General features: G+C 43.5%; 1 protein-coding gene across 4 annotated transcripts in view; it reads right to left on the reverse strand.

Annotated features, from left to right (window-relative positions):
• tbc1d4 (TBC1 domain family, member 4) overlaps positions 1–26572 on the reverse strand; it is a 313622-nt gene that overhangs the window by 235638 nt on the left and 51412 nt on the right. The window contains exon 1 of one of the 4 annotated variants that reach the window (XM_063048456.1): positions 23870–24248. The exons of 2 other annotated variants lie outside the window; for them this stretch is intronic. In XM_063048456.1, the coding sequence (XP_062904526.1) occupies positions 23870–23947 (78 nt within the window). In that variant the 5' untranslated portion in view covers positions 23948–24248. Of the gene's footprint in view, positions 1–23527; positions 23603–23869; positions 24249–26572 lie in introns of those variants that run through there. One more of the 4 variants, XM_063048460.1, reaches the window with a different exon arrangement.

Here is a 26572-nt window from a genome sequence, read left to right on the forward strand (position 1 = left end):
CCATGAACTTGAAGTCAATATGGCTGCCCATCGTCTCTGCTATGCAGACATCTGCTCTTGCACATGTTTGACTCTTGACACTTGTATTAACTGAAAGCAATAAAGAATGTCTATCAGTGTCTATGAAAATGTATTTTGTCCAAATTCACTCTGCAGGTGTGTCCATAGCTTTGAGCGTAAAAATCAGCCTTCATTGCTTTATCCTGTATCCTGTTACCTCATGAGATTCCACTTGCGAGTGCCACTGAGGCGACTCCAGTGAAAAAGTTTACACCGACACTACAGTGCTGCTTTGTTAAAGTTGCCATCTAAAATCATTAATCCAAGGTTCATTTGGGCTCTATAGTGTATCCAGTTCACTTTTCAAAACTGAATAAAACAAGCGTACATAGTCTCAACACGTTGCTGTTTGTAGGAGCTTGCCGCACAGAAATTGGCTGCCAGGTTTCCAATGGTGACGGAACTTCATGAACACCTCATTGTCTGCAGAGATATGCTGAACAGGACAGGAAATGTTGCACAAAATGCTCGGGCAGTCTATTGTTTGTCTTTGTTTGCATGAAAGAGGGCACCAGCTATTCATAAAATGCCAAACACACTTAAACATTAAATATGTGACCTTCAGAATGAAATGCCTGATATTCACTCCCAACTAAGTAACCAGATTCTCCTCAGCAATCTAATTCATCTTGTTAACATCCCTCCTCACTATGGGGAGTATCTACAGGAGGTGCGGTCAAAAGAAGGCAACATCGATCATCAAGCTTCTCCACATCCAGCCCATGTCATCTTTTTGTAGTGACCATCAAGCGGGTGGTACTGACGTCTGAAAACCCACTTCCCTTCAACAATTTGGTTCTTGAACCATCTGGCACAACTCTAATCACTACAGTTTAGAAAAACTATAACCACTTTGATCACTTTGCACTAAATTAGACATTGTGGGTTTTCTTGTAATTATTTATATTATATTATAGGCCCTTCCAGCCCTTCAAGTCACACCACCCAGCAGTTCCCCCAATTTTAATACTAGCCCAAACATGAGACAATTTACATTGACCAATTAGCCTACCAACCAGTATGTCTTTGGACTGGGAGGAAACTGGAGCACCCGGAGGAAATCCATGCGGCCACGAAGGCAACGTACAAGCTCTTACAGGCAGCAACAGGAATTGAACCCAGGTTGCCTGTGCTGTAAAGTGTTGTACTAACCACTACACTACCGTGCCATCCAGTATGTTCTTTCTTGTGTAATTTATGAGCACAAAAGATTCTCCAGATGCTGGAAGTCCCGAACAATATGCAAAACACTGGAGGAACTCAGCAAGTCAGGCAGCGTTGTCAAGTTCTGATGAAGGATCTTGGCCTGGAACATCAACTGTTTATTCCCTTGATAGGTGCTGCCTGACCTGCTGAGTTCCTCCGCCATGTTCATGTTTACGTCTTTTTTCCTGTGAATATTGCTTATACGATGAGCTGTGTCTGTGATTCTGTTACAAGTACGATTTTCATTGCATTTGTGCATACATGTACAAGTAGCAATAAAGTCCATTTTGACTATGAGTTTAATTTATTCCTTCCTCATCCTCACCTCCTGTGGATCCCCATTTTCAGTAATTAATAAAAAGCTGCCTGACAGTGCACATGGGCCAGTTCAACCTTCATTTCTTTGCGTTGTGCCTGATAATGGCTGTTGCTCAGTTGTTCAGTGTACAAGGACAGATTCATTTCCTTTCTTAATGGATTCAGGGGAAGATCAGCAGGAATGAGTGTAACAGCTGGTGAGGACAGGCTGAAGGCTTCCCTTTTGAAAGGCTGATCATCAATGGATATTGTATGTGTTATTTTTCCAGTGTAACCTTGCACTCTGCTCCTCAAAATGAAAAGGCCCCACAGCCCACGGTATTGAAATAGCAGCTCGCCAATGTCAAATGCAAGGCCACTCACCCAGTGAAAAGTGAAGCAGAGAGGGAGTGCGTGCTGTAACATTACAGTTTGGACTTCAGACTGCCAACTCTAGAAGTGAACATTTCAGGGGGAATGATCATGTGACCAAACTACTTGGCATTGAGCCAATTCACATCTAAACTTGGCATTGGGTTTACCCTTCGCAGCTGGGTCTCTTGTACTTCAGAATCTTTATTTGATTGCAACTGTTGTACAATAAATTTCAAGAAGCAAGAAAGCAGAGAAATCTATTTTCGCCTTTTCCTGTCCAGTCAAGCCCTATTTCATAATTCCCATCTCTGTCTGATACCTCATCCACAGTCCCCACCTCTCCCACTGAACATCCTTTTCCAAGCTCCATTCATCCCTCTGGCATGTTCTTGCCCATCTCCATCTCACCCTCCATCCCTTCAGTAAAGATGCTGCATAAATGTAAGCTGTACGCAACATCTTCATCTCTCCCTCCAACACCCAATTCCTTTCTCCACCTCTCCCTCCAAGACCCATTGCCCATTCTACATCTTTCTCTTCAGGGCCCCATTTCCTAATTTTCATCTCCCTCCAAGACCCATTGCCCAATCTCCATTACCCCCTCCAACACTGAACTCCTGTCTCCACCTGTCTCCAAACTGATCATCTGAGATATCCAGGGACCTTTTACTGCTTGAAATTTCACTGAGGATAACTAAAGTGTTACAAAAACAGCTTACTATCACTGTCATTAAAAACACATTCTCATCTAAATGACAGAACGTCACCACTAATTTGACACTCTTCTGACGGTTGTATGAAGCTGGTTGAGAAACTTGCATACCATGGAAGATACACTGCACCACTCCACTGGCAATACCCATTAGCCATCCTCATTGCCATGTAAGTAACTTCCCTGATAATTAATGAGTGGGCTTTGATGCTTTCATGTGTAACTTTGAGGGGGTTGATTGAGAAAACACTTTCTTCCAATGTCCACTGTCATCTCTTATTACATTCCTCCTTCTTCAGCAGTTCACCCCTTCCACCTATGACTACCTAGTGTAACACGCTGTAAGGTTTCACTGCTAATGTAACGACCTCTCCGTAATGTTTCACTGCTAATGTAATGGTTTCTCTGTAACAGTACTATTTGGGTTTGGACTAGACTTAACGGGGTTTTGGAATGCCGGGGCTATCCAATGAGAGAAATGCTGTTCTTTCTTGTGAGTCTGGATGAGATTTTCGAGGTCTTTTGCTAGGGAGAGATGAGGGGAGAAGACGTGAATGGAGTGAGTTGGACAGAGTGGACTTGGAGCAAAGGTCTGAAGATCGGCGACGATCGGGGGAGGTCGATGGTGGACGACCAGCTTATCAATGCGCTCCAACATTTGCACATTAGACTGTTTCATGAGAATGGGCCCTTTTTCTTTTTTTGTTTCTTTACTAACCATATAGTCAAATTAAGAATTATAAAGCTCAATCGTTTAATCGCATATTGTGTACTGGTTGTTATTTCGTGGTACTGATTTGTAACAGGGGACACATCGTGCAGCATCCACCCAAACGAGATTTCTTAAGTTTGGCCGGGCCGGGGGCTATCACCCCCTATATTAGGCTACTAGCCAAAGCAAGAGTTACATTAGCTTCTTCCATCATACACCTCCCCCACCCACCCCACTTCCCATCACCTAGTCTCCGCGATCATCAGCCAGCTTGTATCACAACCCCTCCTCCCACCGTATTCTGGCTTCTGCCCCCTTCTTTTCCAACCTGATGAAGGGTCTCAACCTGAAACGTTGGCTGTTTATTCCCCTCCATAGATGCTGCCTGACAACTCCAGTTCCTCCAGCATTTTATGTTCATTAATCTAGAAAACAATCTGATTAGATCATCGTGCCCCAATGTTTTGGACTATCCCAAAGACTTTCAACGAGATGGCAACAAATAAAATTGGCTATGAGTTTAATAAATAATTCAGGACAAGAGTACAAAGAGAGCAAACGCAGGAGATCATGGAAGAACTTACAAATGAGGATGAAACTTCCAAAATGAAAGTTCACACTAACCAAGAGGCATTTTAGATCAACAAACACAGGCAGACTAAATAGACCACAGGAACAGTACAATTATGAACAGACACAAGTGATTCTGCAGATAATGGAAATCCAGAGCAACAAACACAAAATGCTGGAGGAACTCGACAGATCAGGCAGCACCTATGGATGCTACACATGAGCCATAACTTTCTTTATAAGAGGGACAAAGCTGTTGTCATCTGGTTTGCCAAAATTCAAGGTATAAAGGGGATCCCAACTTCTGTCAGGAAGAAGTCACAAAAACTTCAGGGCACATAACACCAAGCTCAAAATAGCTTCAATATCGTAAGACCATAAGACATAGCAGCAGAATTAGGCCATCTGGCCCATCGAGTCTGCTCTGCCATTCAATCATGGCTGATCCTTTTTTTCTATCTGCTCCTCAACCCCACTTCCCGGTCTTCTCCCCGTAACCTTTGATGCCATGTTCAATCAAGAACCTATCAATCTCTGCCTTAAATACACCAAACAACATGGCCTTCACAGCTGTATGTGGCAACAAATTCCACAAATTCACCATGCTTTGTCTAAAGATTCTTCTTTGCATCTCTGTTTTGAAAGGGCAGCCCTCTATCCTGAGGCTGTGCCCTCTTGTCCTAGACTCTCCCACCATGGGAAACACCCTTTTGACATCTACTCTGTCTAGGCCTTTCAACATTCAAAAGATTTCGATGAGATCTCCCCCATATCCTTCTGAATTCCAGCGAGTACAGACCCAGAGCTATCAAATGTTCCTTTTATGATAACCCTTTCATTCCTGGAATCATCCTTGTGAACCCCTTCTGGACCCTCTCCAATGCCAGCACATCTTTTCTAAGATAAGGGGCCCAAAACTGTTCATAATACTGAAGGTGAGGCCTCACCGGTGCCTCATAAAGCTTCACCATTACATCCCTGCTCTTGAAATGAATACTAACATGCCATTTGCCTTCCTCACCACTGACTTAACCTGCAAGTTGACTTTTAGGGTGTTCTGCACAAGGACTCCCAAGTCCCTTTGCATCTCAGATTCCTGTATTTTCTCCCTGTTTAGAAAATAGTCCAGACATTTATTTCTACTACCAAAGTGCATGACCATGCATTTCCAACATTGTATTCCATTTACCACTTTCTTGCCCATTCTCCTAATCTGTCTAAGTCCTTCTGCACCCTACCTGTTTCCTCAACACTACCTGCCCCTCCACCAATCATTGTACCATCTACAAATTCAGCAACAGAGCCAGCTATTCCATCATCTAAATCATTTATATACAGCATAAAAAGAAATGATCCCAACACCGACCCCTGCAGAACACCACGAGTCACTGGCAGCCAACCAGAAAAGGATACTTTTATTCCCACACACTGCCTCCTACCAATCAGCCAATGCTCTAACCATGTTAGTAACTTTCCTGTAATACCATGGACTCTTAACTTGGTAAGCAGCCTCATGTGTGGCACCTGGTCAAAGGTCTTCTGAAAATCCAGATATACAACATCCACTGCATCCCCTTTATCTATCCTACTTGTAATCTCCACAAAGAATTCCAACAAGTTCATCAGGCAGGATTTCCCCTGAAGGAAACCATGCTGACTTTGTACTACGTTGTCCTGTGTCACCAAGTACTCCATCACCTCATCCTTAACAAGTACTCTAACACCTTCCCAACCATTGAGGCCAGGCTAATTGGTCTATAATTTTCTTTCTGCTGCCTTCCTCCTTTCTTAAAGAGTGGAGTAACATTTGCAATTTTCCAGTCGTCTGGCACTATGCCAGAGTCCAATGATTTTCTAATGCCACCACAATCTCTAATCCTACCTCTTTCAGAACCCTAGGGTGCAGTTCCTCTGGTCCGGTTGACTTACATACCTTTAGGGCTTTCAGCTTTTTGAGCACCTTCTCTCTTGTAACAGTAACTGTACCCACTTACCTTCCTTCACATAACTACAGCATCAAGTATACAGCTAGTGTCTTCCACAGCGAAGACTGACGTAAAATACTCATTTAGTTCATAGGCCATCTGTTTGTCCCCCACTATTATTTCTCCTGCCTCATTTTCTACCAGTCCTCTATCCACTCTCATATCTCTTTTATTTTTAACATACTCGAAGAAACTTTTACTATCCACTTTTGTTATTATTTGCTAGCTTGCTTTCATATTTCATCTTTTCCCTTCCAATGATTTTTTTAGTTTCTCTCTGTAGGTTTTTTAAAAACTTTCCAACCCTCCATCTTCCCACTAATTTTTGCTTTATTGTACGCCCTTTCTTTTGCTTTTACAATAGCCTTGACTTCCCTTGTCAGCCATGGTTGTACTATTTTTCCATTTGAGTATTTCTTCATTTTTGGAATACATCTTCCTCATTTTTCCCAGGAACGCATGCCATTGTGCTTTGTTGACATCCCTGCCAGCAGCTCCTTCCAATTCACTTTGGCCAAGTCCTCTCTCATACCACTGTAATTTCCCTTACTCCACTTAAATACTGCTCCATCAGATTTTACTTTCTTCGTTTGATATCACTGTTATCAAACTCTAGAAAAGACCTGAGAGATGAACTTCCTATCTTCCAACCTATTTATTTGTCTGCCTGCACTGCACTTACTCTGTAATACTACATTCCACATTCTCTTCTCCCTTTTACTACCTCAATGCACAGAGCAAAGGAATGATTTGTCTGGATTGCATGCAAACAAAAAGCTTTTCACTATATTTTGGAACATGTGACAATAATGGACAAATACCAATACTAATACTTGGTCTAGACTTTGTGTTTGAGATTTAAGATGGTGCTGGTGAGACACAGTGACATTTTACTGGCAGCAAACAAATCCACTAACTACCCCTTTAATCACACTTTTTTCTGGACAGCGATCACTGCAATCAATAGGCTGTAATTTCCCTTTCCGAGCTGTACTTTTGAACCGCCTGTATAACCTAGCATTTTTGCAGTGTTGGGGAGGACTTGGTGAACTGCAGTCTCAAAGGTGCAGTGCGGCAGCACAACAGGTACGGGCCAAATTGAGGCAGCAGGACCCGGTCTAAGAATGAGGAACGAGCCAATGATTGGCCATTGCTGGAGCAGACTTGGGGCCGCATTAAAGTGGCAGGGCCCAGGCCAGAGTGTGAGGAGCAGGCCGATGTTTGGATGATTTAAGCACATGACAAGATTGAAAGGGTTGAGGGTTGAGGCCAAAGGCGAGGGCTGGGCCGGTGTTCGGTCGCTGCTTCGCAAGGTTTACTAGTCCCTGTGCTGAACAGAGGTTGTAGTCTGCAATTAACGGACTCCTGGACTGGCTGCAGCAATGAAATGGCTTTGTGACTGTGGAATCTCCTTCATGAACTTTAGTTCTGAGTTTTACTTGTTTACTTTTTGTTGTTTATATGATTTGTTCTTTTTTTCACACATTGGGTGTTAAAACAGCCTTTTTAATGGGTTCTATTGGATATCTTTGTTTTTATGGCTGCATGTAAGAAGACAAATTTCAAGGTTGTACACAGTATATTGTCTATACTTTGATAATAAATGTACTTTGAAATTTGTACTTAACAGCTGGAATATTATAGCAAGTTATCCATTTCAAAGGCAAGTTGAGAATCCCAACAGATGTTTGACTTGGCAATATGTGAATACATTTAAAAATCTTCCGTTTTAAAAATCATTGATGGCATACTACTTAATCATTTACAGTTCTCCTTTTGAATACAGGTTAAGTATCCCTTATCCAAAATTTCAAAATCCAAACACTTCTAAAATCCTTTTTTTCTTCTTTTGAGCACCATCCTGACATCACAAAAGGAAAATTTCAAAAGGCACTGGAAAGATTTCCAGGCCATGCTCAGGTCTCTGCACACCTCAGAGAAGATCTGAGAAATGACCTCACATATGTAATGAATGGCAAGTTAATGAAAAATAGAAAAACGGTGCTCATTTCTGGTCGCCTCACTACAGGAAGGATGTGGAAACCATAAAAAGGGTGCAGATGAGATTTACAAGGATGTTGCCTGGATTGGGGAGCATGCCTTATGAAAACAGGTTGAGTGAATTTGGCCTTTTCTCCTTGGAGCAACAGAGGATGAGAGGTGACCTGATAGAGGTGTATAAGATGATGAGGGGCATTGATCGTGTGGATAGTCAGAGGCTCTTTTCCCAGGGCTGAAATGGCTAACACAAGAGGGCACAGGTTTAAGGTGCTTGGAAGTAGGTACAGAGGAGATGTCAGGGGTACGTTTTTTTACGCAGAGAGTGGTGAGTGCGTGGAATGGGCTGCCGGCAATGGTGGTGGAGGCAGATACAACAGGGTCTTTTAAGAGACTTTTGGATAGGTACATGGAGCTCAGAAAAACAGAGGGCTATGGGTAACCTGAGTAATTTCTAAGGTAGGGACATGTTCAGCACAACTTTGTGGGCATGGCAGTCAAAGGCTTGGTGAGAGCTATGTCTTAAAGGGAGGAGGAAAGAAGCCGAGAGGTTTAACAAGGGAATTCTGGAACCTACACATACAAGAATGGCTAGGAGAGAAAATTGAGGAAGTGGCAGGGCCCACTGTACTTGCAGGTAGCTTCATGAAATTGAAAAGGTCTGGGTGTCGGGACCGGAGGCGAGATGAGGGCCAGCTCAGCCTGGTTCCATTCACCACTCCATGACGTTTACTCAGCTCTGTGCTGAACCAGGGCCGTGGCCTGCTTCGGCTGCAGTGATGCCTTGCTTCATGTCTGTGGTCCTGCAACGCTTTCTCAGCTCTGTGGCGAGCAAAGGCTGTGGCTTTCTCCAGCTGCAGTGATGCTTGACTTTGTGTCTTTCATAAAACTTCAGCTCTGAAGCTATTTGCTTACTTTCATTGTTTGCATGATTTGTGTTTTTTTTCCACTCTCTCTGCACATTGCATGTCTGACAGTCTTTTTTTTAAATCGGTTGTTTTGAGGTTTCTTTGTTTTGTGACTGCCTGTAAGGAGACCAATCTCAAGGTTGTATAAAGTATACATACTTTGATAATAAATGTCCTTGAAACTTTGAGATTATGTTCTAAATGCACATTAACACCTTGTATAAGATAAATAAACCGTAAAAACTACCAGCTGCTAATAATGTGGTGAATGACACTGTGAGAACATCACTACACATGAATCTCCTTTTACTAAAGTTGGATTTATATTATTTCTTAATATTGAACAAATTTGTTCTATTGCAACCATCCAATGTTTTAGTGTGTGGACCTGTGACTAAACTAGCTAAATTGATTTAGGTCTATACTTTCCCAAGGGACCTTCAAGTAAGATCTGAAAGAGTGCTTTGGTAACTGAACACAGCTGAAATTTATATTTACTTTTATTGAAAATTGATATCAATTGTAGCATTTTGATCTGCACTCTATTATTTTATCTTGCACTACTTCAACCATGTACAGTTTTAATGAATTAATCTGTATGGATGGTGTACAAGACAAGTTTTTCCACTGTATCCCAGCACATGTGACAATAATAAACCAAATTAACAATTCATGCATTAAACATAGAAACATAGAAAACTTATGACACCACTCATAGTGATGCCTTTGAGACACATCTGCCAGTCTGTCATACACTAAATTTCATCTTAATCAGTCTTATAAGAGGAAACGTTTTCTCTGTCTGCCTGATGCAACAGGAATAAAATTCGCAGAACTATAAGAAATAGTGGCCCCTTACCCCTGCTTAGCTATTCAATAGCATCACAGCTGATCCAAATGTGGCCTCAAAACCATTTCCCCACCCATTCCCCAGAATTCAATTGCCCAAAAATCTGTCCATCTAAGTCACCAATATACACTCACTGGCCACCTTATTAGTACACCTCCTCATTAATGCAAATATCTAATCAGCCAATCATATGGCAGCAACTCAATACATAAAAGCATGCCGACAAAGTCAAGAGGCTCAGTTGCTGTTTAGACTAAACATCAGAATGGGAAAGAAGTGTGATCTAAGTGCCTCTGACAGTCGATTTATTGTTGGTGCTAGATGGGGTGCTTTGAGTATCTTAGAAACTGCTGATCTTTTAGGATTTTCAAGCACAACAGTCTCTAGAGCTTAAACAAAAAAAAATCCAGTAGGCAGCAGTTCTGTGGGTGAGAAAACACCTTGTTAATGAGAGAAGTCAGAGAAGAATGGCCAAACTGGTTCACCCTGACAGGAAGGTGACTGTAACTCAGATAAGCACACGTTACAACAGTGGTGTGCAGAAGAGCATCTCTGAATGTACAGTATGTCGAACCTTGAAGTGGATGGGCTACAGCAACATAAAACTATGACATACACTCAGAAGCCATTTATGAGGTACGAAAGCCTGAAGACCTATATTGAATGATACAGAAACAGCTTCCTCGCCATCAAATTTCTGAATGGTCCACTACCTCATTTCTCTCACTATTAGATTAGATTAGATTATGAGGAATTTATTGTCATTTAGAAATGCATGCATGCATTAAGAAATCATACAATGTTCCTCCGGAGTGATATCACACAAAAAAAAAGGACAAACCAAAGACTAACACTGGCAAGACCACATAATTATAACGTATAGTTACAGCAGTGAAAAACAATACCATAATTTGATAAAGAGCAAACCATGGGAACGGTAAAAAAAAGTCTCAAAGTTCCAATTGACTCCCAATAGTCCCAATAGCAGGTGGCAGAAGGGAGAAACTCTCTCTGCCATAAACCTCCAAGCACTGACAACAGTCGATGCATTGGAAGCACCCGACCCCAGCCGACTCTGAGTCCGTCTGAAAACTTCGAGCGTCTGACCAGCCCTTCGACATCGAGCACCGAGCGCCATCTCTGCCAAGCGCTTTGACTCTGTCCCAGCCGCTGAGCAACAAGCAAAGCCGAGGACTCGGGGCCTTCCCCTCCGGAGATTCAGGATCACACAGTAACAACGACAGTGAAAAAGGCATTTCAGAAGTTTCTCCAGATGTTCCTCCATTCTCTCACGTCTGACTCCATCAAATCAGGATTATGCACGGCACCCTACTTAACAGATTATAGATATCATTCACCGGAGTGGCCGTGCAAGCTGCGTCGCGTCGCCATCTTCTCCTCCTCCTACTTATTTTTGCAGCTGCTGCCATAAAACAATAAAACCAATCTGATTCTGGTTCTGAGAAAATCCAAAGTCTTAGCAACACTGAAAAAAAATGTTTTTTCATCTCAGGCTCAATTATTGGACCTCATAACCTTATAAGCAGGCAGACTATTATTTAAATGGGAAGAGAATTCAAAGTTCTGAGATGCAACGGGACTTGGGAGTCCTCGTACAGGATACCCTTAAGGTTAACCTCCAGGTTGAGTCGGTGGTGAAGAAGGTGAATGCAATGTTGGCATTCATTTCTAGAGGAATAGAGTATAGGAGCAGGGATGTGATGTTGAGGCTCTATAAGGCGCTGGTGAGACCTCACTTGGAGTACTGTGGGCCGTTTTGGGCTCCTTATTTAAGAAAAGACGTGCTGGCGTTGGAGAGGGTTCAGAGAAGATTCACTAGAATAATTCCGGGAATGAGAGGGTTAACGTATGAGGAATGTTTGTCCGCTCTTGGACTGTACTCCTTGGAGTTTAGAAGAATGAGCGGGGACCTCATAAAAACATTTCGAATGTTGAAAGGCATGGACAGAGTGGATGTGGCAAAGTTGTTTCCCATGGTGGGGGAGTCTAATACGAAAGGACATGACTTAAGGATTGAAGGGCGCCCATTCAGAACAGAGATGCGAAGAGATTTTTTTAGCCAGAGGGTGGTGAATCTGTGGAATTTGTTGCCACGAGAGGCAGTGGAGGTCAAGTCATCGGGTGTGTTTAAGGCAGAGATTGATAGGTATCTGAGTAGCCAGGACATCAAAGGTTATGGTGAGAAGGCGGGGGAGTGGGACTAAATAGGAGAATGGATTTGCTCATGATAAAATGGCGGAGCAGACTCGATGGGCTGAATGGCCGACTTCTGCTCCTTTGTCTTATGGTCTTATGGTCTTATAACCCAAAGCCATGTCTAGAGTTTTAGATATTCCCACCAGGTGAAACATTCCAGCAGTATTTACTCTTTCAACCCCATCTTTCTCCCTTCACTCATTCATCATCTTGCAAGCTGTAATAAGATCTCTTTTTCTTATCTAAACTACAAAGAGTGTAAGATACCTTTGTAATTAGATCTAATTATATCACCACTTTTCCTGAATTCCAAGAAGCTAAGATCAAATTATACTAAAAGCAGAAAATGCTGGAAGAACTCGGGGCATACACCCAGAAGATTTGTGGTAAGAGAAACAGCTAACATGTCAGATTTCCAACATCTGCAGTTTTATTTTTGAGTCCTAATTATACCATTACATGCAGCTTTGCAGAAAATGTTTTGAGCTGTTTAGAACTCAAATATTACTTGGGCCGCAAAGCCCTTGCCAGTTTTGTCCTTCTCTATTTCTGCATTTGGAAGCAGATGTGCATCATAAAAAGACTGCATTCAAACCAGAGAGGAATTAGAAGGCTTCACAAGGCATCGCTGTGAGGGGCTGCCTTTCATGTCACGAGTGTGCAGTAAACAATGGCACACGCCGCTCTGCAGCAGTGCAATTCAGCTCTAAGAACAACTTGGCTCCAACGAGAAGCCGTAGGCAAATCATCACCCCACGTCTGAATCCCACATTGTGCTGTGCAGTACAACGGCTAAGGAAAGTGCTTTAAACTACTGAAAATCAATTCCACACCAGTACTCGGGGGAAACTCAATTCCTCATTTCTATGCATTTATTACACAAACGAGGTCTTGCAAAGTCGACAAGAATTAAAGGTAATTTATCATCTAGCCTGTGCATGGACATTTTTTGAAATATGCTGCATTCCATTTCACCTCTTTCCTACAACTATTTTTCAAACATTTTCCGGATCTCGGTGTTGCTATGAAGGCCGGCATTTCTTATCCATCTCTACTTGTCCTTGAGAAAGTAGTGGTCAGCCCCTCTAGTCCACCTGGTGAAGTCTCTCCCACAATGCTGTCGTACCCAACATGTACCAGACATGGTTAGATCCAGTGGCTAGAATAAAGATATGATGCCTATCAAGTGGACTACTTTGTCCTAAGATAAAAGCCAAAGATGCTGAAAGGACTCAACAGGTCAGGCCACTTCTGCTGGAAGAGAACAGAGTTGATGCTTCAGATCAAAGACTCTTCGTCAGAATTGAGAAGAAGAGAGACACAGCTTGTTAATCTGTAGGAAAGGTGTTTGGGGTAATGTCACTGATAGGGTAAAGCCAGGGTAACTATAAGCTGTAAACAAGGTTATCTGGTCAATGAGTGAGTGCATGCAGTAGGAGAGTGAGAGCACAGACAAAAGAAAACAGCGTCGCAAAATGCAATGCAGGAAGACACATCCTGCAGATCCACTTGTGCATGTCCTCCACATCCAGACTAAAATAAAATAAAAAGGAAAAGAAACATATAATCTCAGCCAATATTACAAATAAATAACTGATACAGACAGAGAAATCAAGTTACCGGAAGTCGCACAGCAGGGGTGGCAAAGCTATGGCGCACAAGCCTGAGATGGGATGCATAAAGATTTGTTGGCATGTGGCATGCAGTGTTGCCCCCTTGATTCTTTAAACCTCAACCATAATAAAAAGATACATAATGATCATCTTTACTTCAAATAAAAGTCAATGAGTTTTTAACAATTCCAGAGCAGTAGGATGTTTTCACAGGAAACGTCTCATATGGTTTGGTGCCTGCTAGACAGCTGCAAAAACATATAATGTTGGATGACACATTTTCAAATCCTTGCAGACACATGATGTACACATCAGCATTTGGAAAGTAAGCAGTTACACTGACAATACTACTTGTAAATAATGTTATTTTTCACGTCTTTTAAAAGAATATTAATAATGTTGAACAGATTATTAAAACAAGTAAACAAGTAACAGTACTCATCTTTTTTCCTTTAGTAAGTCCATAATTATTGTTACTAATTCATTAATCAATGATAATCTCTGCCCAAGATTACCGTGGCACACAAGAGAATCTGTTGGAAGATTATCGCCAATTTCGGTACACACTCTCAAAAAGGTTCGCCACCCCTGTAGTGGAGTTTATTGCTAAGTTCAGAAGGCTGCAATGTACCAAGACAGAAGATGAGGTGCAGTTCCTCAACCTTATGTTAGGCCTCAATGTAACAATATATGAGATCAAAGACCAATAAATTAGGGAGGGACTGGGATTGAGTACTAATGTGGCAGGTAGGAGAAGCTCAGAACCACCTACTGAGGCCTGAACGTAGGTGTTCCACACAGCAATCACCATATCAACATCTGATTTCTCCAGCATGAAGGAATCCACTTATTAATGCCAAATATAGTGAATCGGATTGGATAAACTGCAAGGGAATTGCTGCTTCAGCTGGAAGCAACACTCACAACACGATGGAGGAACTCAGCAGGTCGGGCAGCATCCGTGGAAACTATCGGTCAACGTTGACTGATCGTTTCCACAGATGCTGCCCGACTTGCTGAGTTCCTCCAGTGTGTTGTGAGTGTTGCTTTGACCCCAGCATCTGCAGAGTATTTTGTGTTTATGCTTCAGCTGGAAGACTGTCTGTGTCCTTGGGAAGATGAAAGAACAAGTATTGCATCAAGTATTGGTAAACCAGGGGTCCATGACCCAGTAATCGTCAGATGATCAGAGGTGGAGAGGGTCAGTGTCTTTAAATCTCTTGGTGTCACTATCTCAGAGGACCTGCCCTGGACCCATCATATAATTATTGTGAAGAAAGCACAACAGCATCTCTACTTCCTCAGAAGTCCGTGGAGGTTCAGCATGTCAGTGAAACCCTTGTCAAACTTTTATAGATGCGTGGTGGAAACTGTGCTTACTGGCTACATTACAGCCTGGAATAGGAACACCAAAGCCTTTGAGAGGAAAAGATAGTGGATGTGGCCCAGTACATCACAGGTAAAACCCTCCCAACCTTTGAGCACATCTACATGAAACATTACCGTAGAAAAGCAGCATCCATCTTCAAAGATCCTCACCTCCCAGGCCAGGCTCTCTTCTCACTGCTGCCTTCAAGTAGAAGGTACCGGTGCCTCAGGATTCACACCATCAGGTTCAAGAACAGTTATGACCTCTCAGCCATCAGGGTCTTGAACAAAAGGTGATAGCTACACTCATTTAAGTACTGTTATATTGTTATTGCATTATTATTATTTTTGCTATTTATTTATATCTGCATTTGCACAGTTTGTTTACAGTTTACAGTTATTGTTCTATAGATTTACTAAGTATGCCAGAGAAAAAGAGTCTCAGGGCTGTATGTGATCACATCTATGTACTCTGATAATAAATTGTACTTTGAATTTCGAATCACCTGTGGTTTCAAGGGAAAGCTCCAGTGGATGGTTAGTGGGATCAAATGAGTGGACCAGTGAGTTACTAAGAGAAAGACCCCTATGAATTGAATAGAATTGACTTTATTTCTTACATCCTTCACATACATGAGGAATAAAAATCTTTACGTTACGTCTCCATCTAAATGTGCAATGTGCAATCATAGTAATTTATAATAAATAGAACAGTCAATGTAACAGAAATACATTCAGATCATTGTGAGTTAATCAGTCTGATGGCCTGGTGGAAGAAGCTGTCCCGGAGCCTGTTAGCCCTGGCTTTTATGCTGTGGTACTGTTTCCCAGATGGTAGCAGTTGGAATAGATTGTGGTTGGGATGACTTAGGTCCCCAATGATCCTTCGGGCCCTTTTTACACACCTGTCCTTGTAAATGTCCTGAATCATGGGAAGTTCACAACTACAGATGTGCCGGGCTGTCCGCACCACTCCTTGCAGAATTCTGCTATTAAGGGAGGTACAGTTCCCATACCAGGCAGTGATGCAGCCAGTCAGGATGCTCTCAATTGTGCCCCTGTAGAAAGTTCTTAGGATTTGGGGGCCCATACCAAACTTCCTCAATTATCTGCGGTGAAAAAGGCACTGTTGTGCCCTTTTCACCCAACAGTCGGTATGTACAGACCAGGTGAGGTCCTCGGAGATGTGGATGCTGAGGAACTTAAAGCTGTTTACCCTCTCAACCCCAGATCCATTGATGTCAATAGGGGTTAGCCCATCTCCATTCCTCCTGTAATCCACAACCAGCTCCTTTTCTTTTGCGACATTGAGGGAGAGGTTGGTTTCTTGACACCACTGTGTCAGAGAGATGACTTCTTCCCTGTAGATCACTTCATTATTATTTGAGATTAGGCCAATCAATGTAGTGTCGTCAGTGGCAACACAGTCACGAGTATACAGGGAGTAAAGGAAGAGACTTAGTACACCGCCCTGAGGGGCTCCTGTGTTGAGAATTAGAGGAGTGGGGTGAGGGAGCCCACTCTTACTACCTGCCAGCAATCTGACAGGAAGTCCAGGATCCAGCTGCACAAGGCAGGGTCAAGGCCGAGGTCTCTGAGCTTCCTGTCGAGCCTGGATGGAATTATGGTGCTGAATACTGAACTGTAGTCCAAGAACCGCATTCTCACATAATCATCCTTTTCTCTCCAGATATGTAAGGATAGTATGTAGAGCACTGGCTATTGCATCGCCTGTTGATCGGTACATATAATCCTTGACCAGCCTCTCAAAGCATTTGCTGAAAGAGGAGAACAGGGGAAGAGGTGACTGATGGTGGAACCTCTTTGAAGGTTACATAAATTGCAGAGAACCATCTGTTGAATATGGAGTCTAGTGTGGTGGAACGTGAGGACAGGGAGACCTCTGTCCTTCTTCCATACCTGAGGAGAGTGGATGAGAACAGAAGCACGAGAAATGGATGAGATGATGTCAAAGATTATGCTAACAATGGCAGAAAGGGAGCAAGAGCTCAAGAAGAAGAAGGACATTTCAGAGGCACATGTATGGGAAGTCTCAATGACCAGAGCACATATGACAAAGGTGGAAGCACTGGGAGAATGGAACAGAGTGGCGTAAAGTGTAGTCAAGGTGGTTCTGGGAGTCAGCAGACTTGCAATGGATGTTAGTAGCATGCCTGTCTCCTGAAACGAAGGCAAAGACATGCAGAAAGAAAGGGAAAAGTCAAAGATTGAGCATGTGAAGAGAGAGTAATGTGGAAACTGACATCAAAAGTAACTAAGTTGTTGAGTTCATCTTGAATGCAGAAGGCCACACCAATGAAGTCATGGGTGCACTGGAAAAAAGAAGATGGGGGAGTGGGCTGCTCCAAGTATCCCATAAAGAAACAGGCATTACTAGGGCTGCTTTTTCCTGATGGTGCCCAGCTTCCAGAGAGTTGTTGAGAGCTGCAGTCATCCGGGCAAGCGGAGATTACTCCATTAAATCTCTGACTGGTGCCTCACAGATGGAGGAACTGCTTTCGAGCATCAGGAGGTTAGTCACTCACCTCAGGATACACAGCACGAACATTTCTTGTATCCATGATATTAATGCAGCTTGTCCAATGTACTTCTAGTCAATGGTGATCCCTGGCACATTGATGGTGGGTAACTCAACAACAGTAATGCCTTTGACTGTCAAGGGAAGACAGCTAAACTCTCCTGTTGTTATTGATTGCATATGACTTGTTGTTTATCATCACATGTACCTGTGTTGTCTTGTTCTTCTTGTACGCAGGTATGAGTTGCTTCATTTACCAAGGAGTTGTGAATGGAATGGGACAGTGTGCAGTCATCCGCAAACATCCCCAAAGGTTCAAAGATTCAAAGCACACTTATTATCAAAGAATGTACAAACTATACACCTTAAAAGTTGTCTGCTTTCAAAAAGCAAGAAATCCGAATAACCCAATTCAAAAAAAACATCTAAAAACCACTGCGCAGAGAAAGAGAGAGAAAAAAAAACACAAATCGTACAAACAACAGAAGCAAGTCAACAGCGTCCCAAACCAGACTGAGTCCCAGATCAGCTGGAGTAGGCCCAAGCCTCGGTCCCAGATCATCACACCAGCATGGCAAAAGCACAGAGCAGCCGGATCAGTTCACAGCCTCGGTGCCACAGAGAAAGGAATGAACATTCGCGGGACAGCAAGCAAAACCAGCACAATCCTCACCTCCATTCCTGACACTTGGGCTTCCAGACTATCTGTGCTGGCGTTTAAATTGTCAAGTACCAACCAGGTAGAGCCTCGCTCTGGGACCCGGACCCCAGCGCCACAATATGCTCAGGTAGCCCCACCCAACGCAATTCCTGATCTCACTAAATCGGCTCCGGGCTTGGAGTGATCCAACCATGCACCCAGGTTAGGTGGACGGGCATCGAAACTCTTCTGCATCCCCTATCTTGTGCGGGAAGGAAGGAAATTGATAAAGCTACTGAAGATGGTTGGGCCTAGGATTTTGCCCTGGGAAACTCTTGCAGTGATGGTATGGCTCTGGGATGACCTGCAATGACCACAAGCACTTTCCTTTTCACTTGCCTTCTGAATATAGATTGTTCTATTTATTTATTTCTAATGTCTTTGGCAAGGTTAACATTTTACTGCCCTTGAGGTGGTAGTGGTGAGCGACTGAGTTCATTTGGTGAAGACACTCCCACAATGGAGACAGTCCAGGATTTAGGCCCAGCAGCTATGATGAACTGGCAGTATTATTCCATGGTCAGGATAGTGTGTAACTGCAACGTGGTGCTCCCGTGCACCTGCTATAGTGCCCTTCTTGCTAACAGAAGCTGTGTGTTTACCTCCTGAAGAAACTTTGGTGCCACATTATTGTGACAAAAGCTTAAGTGAGAATTTGAGGCTTCTAATCTGTTCCTTACTATATCTGATTATCTGTTCACCAATGTAAAACCACACAGTCTGCAGTCTATTCCAGAACTGTATTTTATTACACTTTCCTTCTTAAGCCCCAGCCAGTTCCTCGAACCAACTAGCCGATTAACCCATTCACTGCTCTATCTCCCAAGCACTGTGACCTGTCCCTACACCTCCTCTCTTGCCACCATTCAGGGCCCCAAACAGTCCTTCCAAGTGAGGCAACACTTCACTTGTGAATCTGTTGGGGTCATCTATTGCGTTTGGTGCTCCCGGTGTGGCCTCCTCTACATCGGTGAAACCCGACGCAGATTGGGGGACCGCTTCGTCCAGCACCTCCGCTCCGTCTGCCAAAACAGACAGGATCTCCCGGTAGCCACCCACTTCAACACTGCTACCCACTGCCATTCAGATATGTCCATACATGGCCTCCTCTACTGCCATGATGAGGCTAAACTCAGGTTGGAGGAGCAACACCTCATATACCGTCTGGGTAGTCTCCAGCCCCTTGGTATGAACAAAGAATTCTCCAACTTTGGGTAATTCCCTCCCCCTCCCTTCCCCTATCCCTATGTCACTCTGCCCCCTCCCCCAGCTGCCTATCACCTCCCTCATGGTTCCGCCTCCTTCTGCTACCCATTGTGTTTTCCCCTATTCTTTCTTCACCTTTCCTGCCTATCACCTCCCTGCCTCCCCTCTCCCACCCCTTTTATCTTTCCCCTTACTGGTTTTTCACCTGAAACCTACCAGCCTTCTCCTTCCCACCCTCCCCCCACCTTCTTTATAGGGCCTCTGCCCCTTCCCTCTACAGTCCTGACGAAGAGTTCCGGCCCGAAACGTCGACCGATCTTTTCCAGGAATGCTGCCCGACCTGCTGAGTTCCTCCAGTGTGTTGCTTCTTCCAAGTAGTTGCCCAATTGCCCTTGTAAGGAACAAACCTACTGCTGCCTCTTGGGTCATCAATCCAGCCTACACTGCTGAGTCAAAAAAGAGAGACTGGTTTCTTGATTCCTGGGAATGCCAGCCTGCACTGAGTAGCCCAGCTCATCTTTCAAATACTAAGCTTTTTTCCCCGACTGGATTCAGACAAAATCAAGTGGGGAACAGAAATATCCACCTTGTGTCATTAATAAAGCAGAAAATATTGTTTCAATCAACGAGAGCTACTTTGGAAACTTTGGGAAACAATAAATGCTTATGCAAGTAAACACAAAAAGAAGAAATTATTTGCCTCTTCAATGCCTTCTGCACCATTAATGTTGTACTTAAAACAGGCAATTTACTATAGCGAACTTGCCCTGTTCCACCCATCATCAAACGGAGACAGCCCAAGGTGATCCGCCATTAACACTGTGTGGGTTTTTATTGGATTTAATTTAATCAGTACAACATCTCGACACCACGCTTCAAAGGCTATGGACTTAATATGAGTAAATAGAATTAGTATAGGTGGCTGCAATGGTTGACTTGGAGATCATGGGCTGGAGAGCCTGTTTCAGCACTGTGTGTCACTACATAAAACAACAAGTTAAAGATTCACAGTCTGCTTCCATGTAGACTTTGGTTACATCTGTGTGAAGGAATTTTCAAGGCTGCAGTGAGAAGATGGGATAGTGGATAGAGACAGAGCAACGCACAAGATGCTGGAGGAGGTCTGCAAGTCAGGCAGCATCCGTGGAGGAAGATGGACAGTCAACCTTTCAAGTCAAGATCCTTCATCTGGACTGAAAGAAAGAATAGAGACAGCAGTAAAAAAGGATGGGAGGGAAGGGGTAGAGCAGGAGATGGCAAGCAACAGGTAGATCCAAGTGAGGAGGGTATAATAGGCAAATGTGGTTGACTGTCCATTTCCCTCCATGAATCTTTTTGACCCACTGAATTCCTCCAGCATCTCATAAACACAAAGAGATTCTGCAGTTGCTGGAAATTTTGAGCTTAAGGAATTCATCAGGACAGGCAGCATCTATGGAGGGGAATGAACAATTGATGCTTTGAGCCCAAGACCCTACAGCACCTTGTGTGTTGCTCCAGCTTCCAGCATCTGCAGCCGTTTGTGCATGGAGCAGGTATGTAATCAGTAGGTATAATAACCTTCCACTGTTGGGCAATCATGTTGTGATTTGGTGAGCACATGTATTCACTTCAGTGTGCATCTGATGTGAGTGACTGATGATCATCATTGTGGGTAACGAGAAGCAAAATCAACATGCCTTATAAGGAATTAAACAGATTGTTGGACTAGTTCTATCACATTCCAGGAAGTTTCAAAACATTTTCTTTTGCTCCCAATCTCCCTGCACCTCATTCAAACCACACTCCCACCTTTGTTGTAACTAGTTCTGAGAAGTTTCCCTTTACATTTGATAAATGTGCTGTCACCCATAGTTTTGGTATTTACGGTGACAAAAGTCCAAATTGGAAAGAGAATCAGAAATATTGACCTCATAAGGTCAATATTAAATATGTTCCCCGATTTTCAAAAGGCATTTTGTGTCAGTGAAACTCTGATTAATGGCCCTGGCAATCTGTTCCCGGCTGCATGGAGTACTGTTTAGTATCTGCTGCAGAAAGGTACAATGTGCATGTATCAGGTGGCCTCTACTGTGCGTGAAAGAAAACACAAATCACTTTGATGGTTCTGGCTTCTGTACCCAACATTTCTAACACTATTTTTATCAGACTTGCACATCTGCTGTTAACCCTTTCTATACCTACCATAATGTCCCCAGAGCTGAAAGCAACTGCATTATGTTTCAAACAAAGCAAGCCATGAGCATATCTGTTCAAACCAGGGCAGTGTTTTACTTTCAGAAGTAGCAGGAAGACTATCACTGAATAAAACTTGAGCTTAAATATACCTAAACTCTGAGCCTTCCAATTTTCTCTAATAACTTTCCTACAACTGATAGATGACTCTCTGGCTTGCCCCAGAGGCTCTTCTTAAATAATGACACAGCATCAGCTATCCTCCAGTCGTCGGACATCTTACCTGTGGCTAGCAAGGCTGCAGAGATCTCCATCAGGGCCCCAGCCATCTCTCCCCTTGCTTCCTTTAGTGACCTTGGATAGATCTCATCCGGTCATGAGACTTATTAACCATTACACATTCCATGGTATCTAACACCCTTCTCAGCACTGACGTAGCTTCAGATTATTCTCATCTTCCCTGAGCTCACTACTTTCCACGTCCACCTCATTGGTGAATACTGAAGAGATGCATCCATTTTAAACTTCTGCCCACACCTCCTGGTTCCACTTATAAATTACCCTTCTGGTCCAAAGAGGGGACCCACTATTTCCCTGGTTATGCTCTTACTCCTGATACGCTTTTAGAATGTAAGGGGATTTTCCTTAATCTTATTTGCCAAGGATAGTTCATAGCCCCTTTTAACCCTCCTTATTTTTGTCTTAATTCTCTCCTAAACTTAGAACATGGAACATCACAACACAATACAAGTCCTTTGGCCCGGGATGTTATGCTACTCCAATATCAATCTAAACCTTCCTTCCCACAGTCCTTTATCTTCTTCCTCCATGTGCCGATCTAAGAGTCAACACTCAATATTCCTCAAGAGCCTCCCTCAATTTCCAATTTCCTATATTTGCAAGTTTCCCTCTATTTCCATATCAAATCTCTAATATCCTTTGTCATCCAAAATTCCCTAATCTATGCCCTTCATTCTTATTGAAACATGCTGACCCTAAATCTCTACTAACTTTCATTTAATAGTCTTCCGCATGACACCTTTTATTTTCACCAAGTCCTCCCTTATGCTACTGAAATCAGCATTTCCCCAATTCAAGACCTTACCTTGAGGATCATGCTCACCCAGTTCCATAACAACTGTGAAGCTTACAGAATGAAGGTCACTGTTGCAAATGTGTTCTTCCCTCAACACCTCCACCACCTGCCCAGCTTCATTCCCTAAGATAAAGTCAAGTACTGCTCTATCTCTTGAAAGATTTTCAAAAAACTTTTTTTTTGGATTTCCCCACCTCAGTTGCACTGCTCTCTGTCAAATTTGAATCTTCCATATTCAGGAAGATTAAGCTGTGAGTCCTGTCCTTCCCGCAGCCACATTTCCATGATTGCATGAGAATGATCATTGTATCATCCATGCTCTAAGCTCATCTGATTTAATTATACAGTTCCTTGCATTAAAGTCAAGGCCAGTCCTCCCATTATTACTAACCTGCTTCTGTCTGCTCTGGTCACTGGACTTGCTTGATTTACCTTCTATCTTTTCTTCCTTCCCCGCTATCTCAGTGCATGCTTTTCTTCTCATCCCACTGCTAAATTAGTGTTATCCCTCCAGGTCAGCATAAGAAAAGCTCACGGTTAGGATATTGTCCCTCCTCCAGATTAGGTGGCACTCATCCCTCATGTACAGCTCCCATCAACACCAGCAGCGATCCCAATGTTAAGTATCTAAAGCCATCCCTTCTTCATCAATGCTATACCTTAAGTTCATCAGTCCGATCCTCCCAGTTCTTCCCTCACTAGCACGTAGCTGAGGGAGAAATCCTGATCCCTTTAACCTTCCGCATAATTCCCAAAGCTCACTTTGCTGGACAGCATCCCTCTGTCTCTCCTCCTTCCCCTTTTAGAAAGATTTGTACCTGATCCAAGACATCCCCATCCCTGGCACCAGGGAGGCTCTGGAGAATCTCTCTCAGCAACAGATGGAGATGTCTGTTCCACTCACTAAAGAATCCCACCCCCTCCCCCCAAAGCTGCTCACCTAGACAGTTCTCTTCCCTGGAGGGAGAGCATGCAGAATCAGCTGGTATACTTGAGACGTTTTGAGACAGTGAGCACTACTGGCTGAGTGAATTCTGACTGGCAGGAACAACATTTCACTTTTTTTTAAACTTACGGTTAATAAATTAACATGCGCTGCCAAGTGCTGCAGAAGGCAGGCACCTTGCCTGAAGACTAGAGGCAAAGCTGACTGACACACTTCCTCAACCCATCTGTACTGTTAAAACCAGCTGCAGGGACAGTGGATATAACCAGCTATCTGGGGCCCAAATTAAAGCTGTGTTCTACACAGCAGGTATCCTGAGAGAGAGAAAAAAATTACCTGAAAAACAGAACCAGCTCGCAGCGTGTCTGTGTTGAAACTGACAGGCAGTCTCGGTCTGAGGAGAGGCAAGGACATGAGAGGTTTGGAAGAGCCTAGTGTCTCTGATAGAGAAACTGGAGAATATCCCAGCACCACAGCAACAGGAGCCACTTGGCACTGATCTGCACTCTAAACACTTCTGAGCATTGAGCTGTTTTTCCATGTTTACTGATAAAATAAGAGAAATCATAAACTGAGGGATGAGGGAGGGCTAGATAATGATTGATATTAATGTGGTAATCACTGAGCATTGATTGCAACTCCTGGTCGAGCTGAGCAACACACTGCCATGACAACACCTTTCCCTCAATGTCAGCAAAACAAAAGAGCTGGTCATTGAGTTCAAGAAGTGCAGGTGCTCAGGTCTACATTAACGGTGTTGAGGCTGAGAGTGTTGAGAACTTCAACTTCCTGGGTGTGAACATCATCGACAGCCCATCCTGGTCCAATCACGTAGATGTCGTGGCCAAAAAAACTCATTAACGCCTCCACCTCCTCAGGAGGCATGTCTCCATTGACCCTTACCAATTTTTATTGGTGCACCATAGGAAGTATTCTATATGGGTACATAATGTCACACACACAAAATGCTGGAGGGACTCAGCAGGTTAGGCGGCACCTATGGAAAAGAATAAATAGTCGATATTTCAGGCCGATACCCTTCGTCATTTCCACCATCTACAGATTTTCTCGTGTTTGTGAGTACATAATGTTTTGGTATAGCAATGCTCTGCATGTGACCACAAAATACTGCACAGAGTTGTAGATACTGTACAGCTCAGAACATCATGGAAACCAGCCTCCCCTCCTTGGAATTATCTAGGCCAGCAGTCCCCAACCACCGGGCCACGGACTGGTACCGAGTTGTGAGGAAACGATGTGATTTGGCGATATGAATCAGCTGCACCTTTCCTCATTCCCTGTCACGCGCACTGTTGAGCTTGAACACACGCAAGGTCATTACCCGCGCGTCATCCATGTCAGCGCGGGAAGGAGATCAACTCCTCGAGCTTGCAAATGACGGCGGGCTGAAAAGTATGTTTGACATAATATCTCTGCCAGCATTCTGGATCAAAATGAAGGCTAAATATCCTGAGATAGCCACAAAAGCACTGAAAACGTTGCTTCCATTTCCAATATATCTCTGCAATAAATGTAACAAAAACTAAATTGCGGAATAGACTGGACATAAGGAACCCCCTTCAAGTATCGCTGTCTCCCATCGCCCCTCGATGTTGCAGGGAAACAAGTATTCAGCCCAGGGCTCCCACTGATTCAGTGATATTGGTGTGTTGCAATAATTTTATATGTTCATACAGGGAAAATATGCGCTGTGTGTTTAATATGCAAACGTTACTTAAAATGTTATGATGCTATTGACTTATAAGTAACTTATACTGTATAACCATATAACAATTACAGCACAGAAACAGGCTATCTCTGCCTTTCTAGTCCGTGCCGAACACCACTCTCACCTAGTCCCACCGACCTGCACTCAGCCAATAACCCTCCATTCCTTTCCTGTCCATATACTGACACAATTTTTCTTTAAATGATAGTATCAATCCTGCCTCTACCACTTCTACTGAAAGTTCGTTCAACAGTTACTTCAAGCTCCCCTGATAATTGACTTATCACTATATTCATGCAAGGAAAATATGCGCTGTGTGTTTAATATTAAATTTGTTAGATAAACCCTTTTAGAAACAAAATTGAGTGTATTAGCCACTTATCACCTATATTCCGGTCGTAATTAACACCACTGCCCCCCCGAACAGAATCGCCAAAAACGATTTGTAGAAAAAAAAATCGGCATGTACACACATGCGCACTGGTGCCTGCGCAAGGCTTCATGGTCATTGTAGTCTTTCTCAGGGTAAACACAACGTATTTGACTGCTACTCTTGTCCGTTGGCAACCCTCCTCCCCCTCCCCCCCACCCCGGGTCGGCCAGTCCGCAAGAATATCGCCAATTACGAACCGGTCCGCGTTGCAAAAAAGGTTGGGGACCCCTGATCTAGACTTCTCACTGCATCAGTAAAGCAGCTAGCTTAATCTAAGACCCCACCCACCCTGGAAATTCTCTCTTCTCGGGAACGAGATACAATGTCTGAAAGCACGTATCACCAGGCTTCTATCCCACTGTTGTAAGACTATTAAATACTTCCCAATACAATAAGATAGAGTCATAGAGTCACAGAAAAGGACAGCACAGAAACAGTGCCCTTCTCACCATCTGGTCCATGCCAAAACCATATAAACTGCCTACTTCCATCAACCTGCACTGGGAGCATAGCCCTCCATGCCCCTACCATCCATGTACCGTTCCAAACTTCACTTAAAAGTTGAAATCGAGCTCTCGTGCACCACTTGTGCTGGTAGCTCATTCCACGCTCCACGACCCTCCGAGTGAAGACATTTCCTCTCATGTTCCCCTTAAACTCTTCACCTTTTACCCTTAACCAACCTCAGTCCCACCCACCCTCAGTGGAAAAAGCCCTCTTGCATTTACCCTATCTACAGTTTGTATGTTGTTGAGTGCCGTCGAGTCGTCGAGTCGAAGTCGACTCATGGCGACCGTATGGATAGAGCAGTTGTCGTGGCAAGATGCAGAAGTAGATTGACAAGCCGTTGGATTCAAACTCAGGACCATCCACCTCG

The sequence above is a fragment of the Mobula hypostoma genome, chromosome 5 (genome assembly GCF_963921235.1).
Source record: "Mobula hypostoma chromosome 5, sMobHyp1.1, whole genome shotgun sequence".
Classification (NCBI taxonomy): Eukaryota; Metazoa; Chordata; class Chondrichthyes; order Myliobatiformes; family Myliobatidae; genus Mobula; species Mobula hypostoma.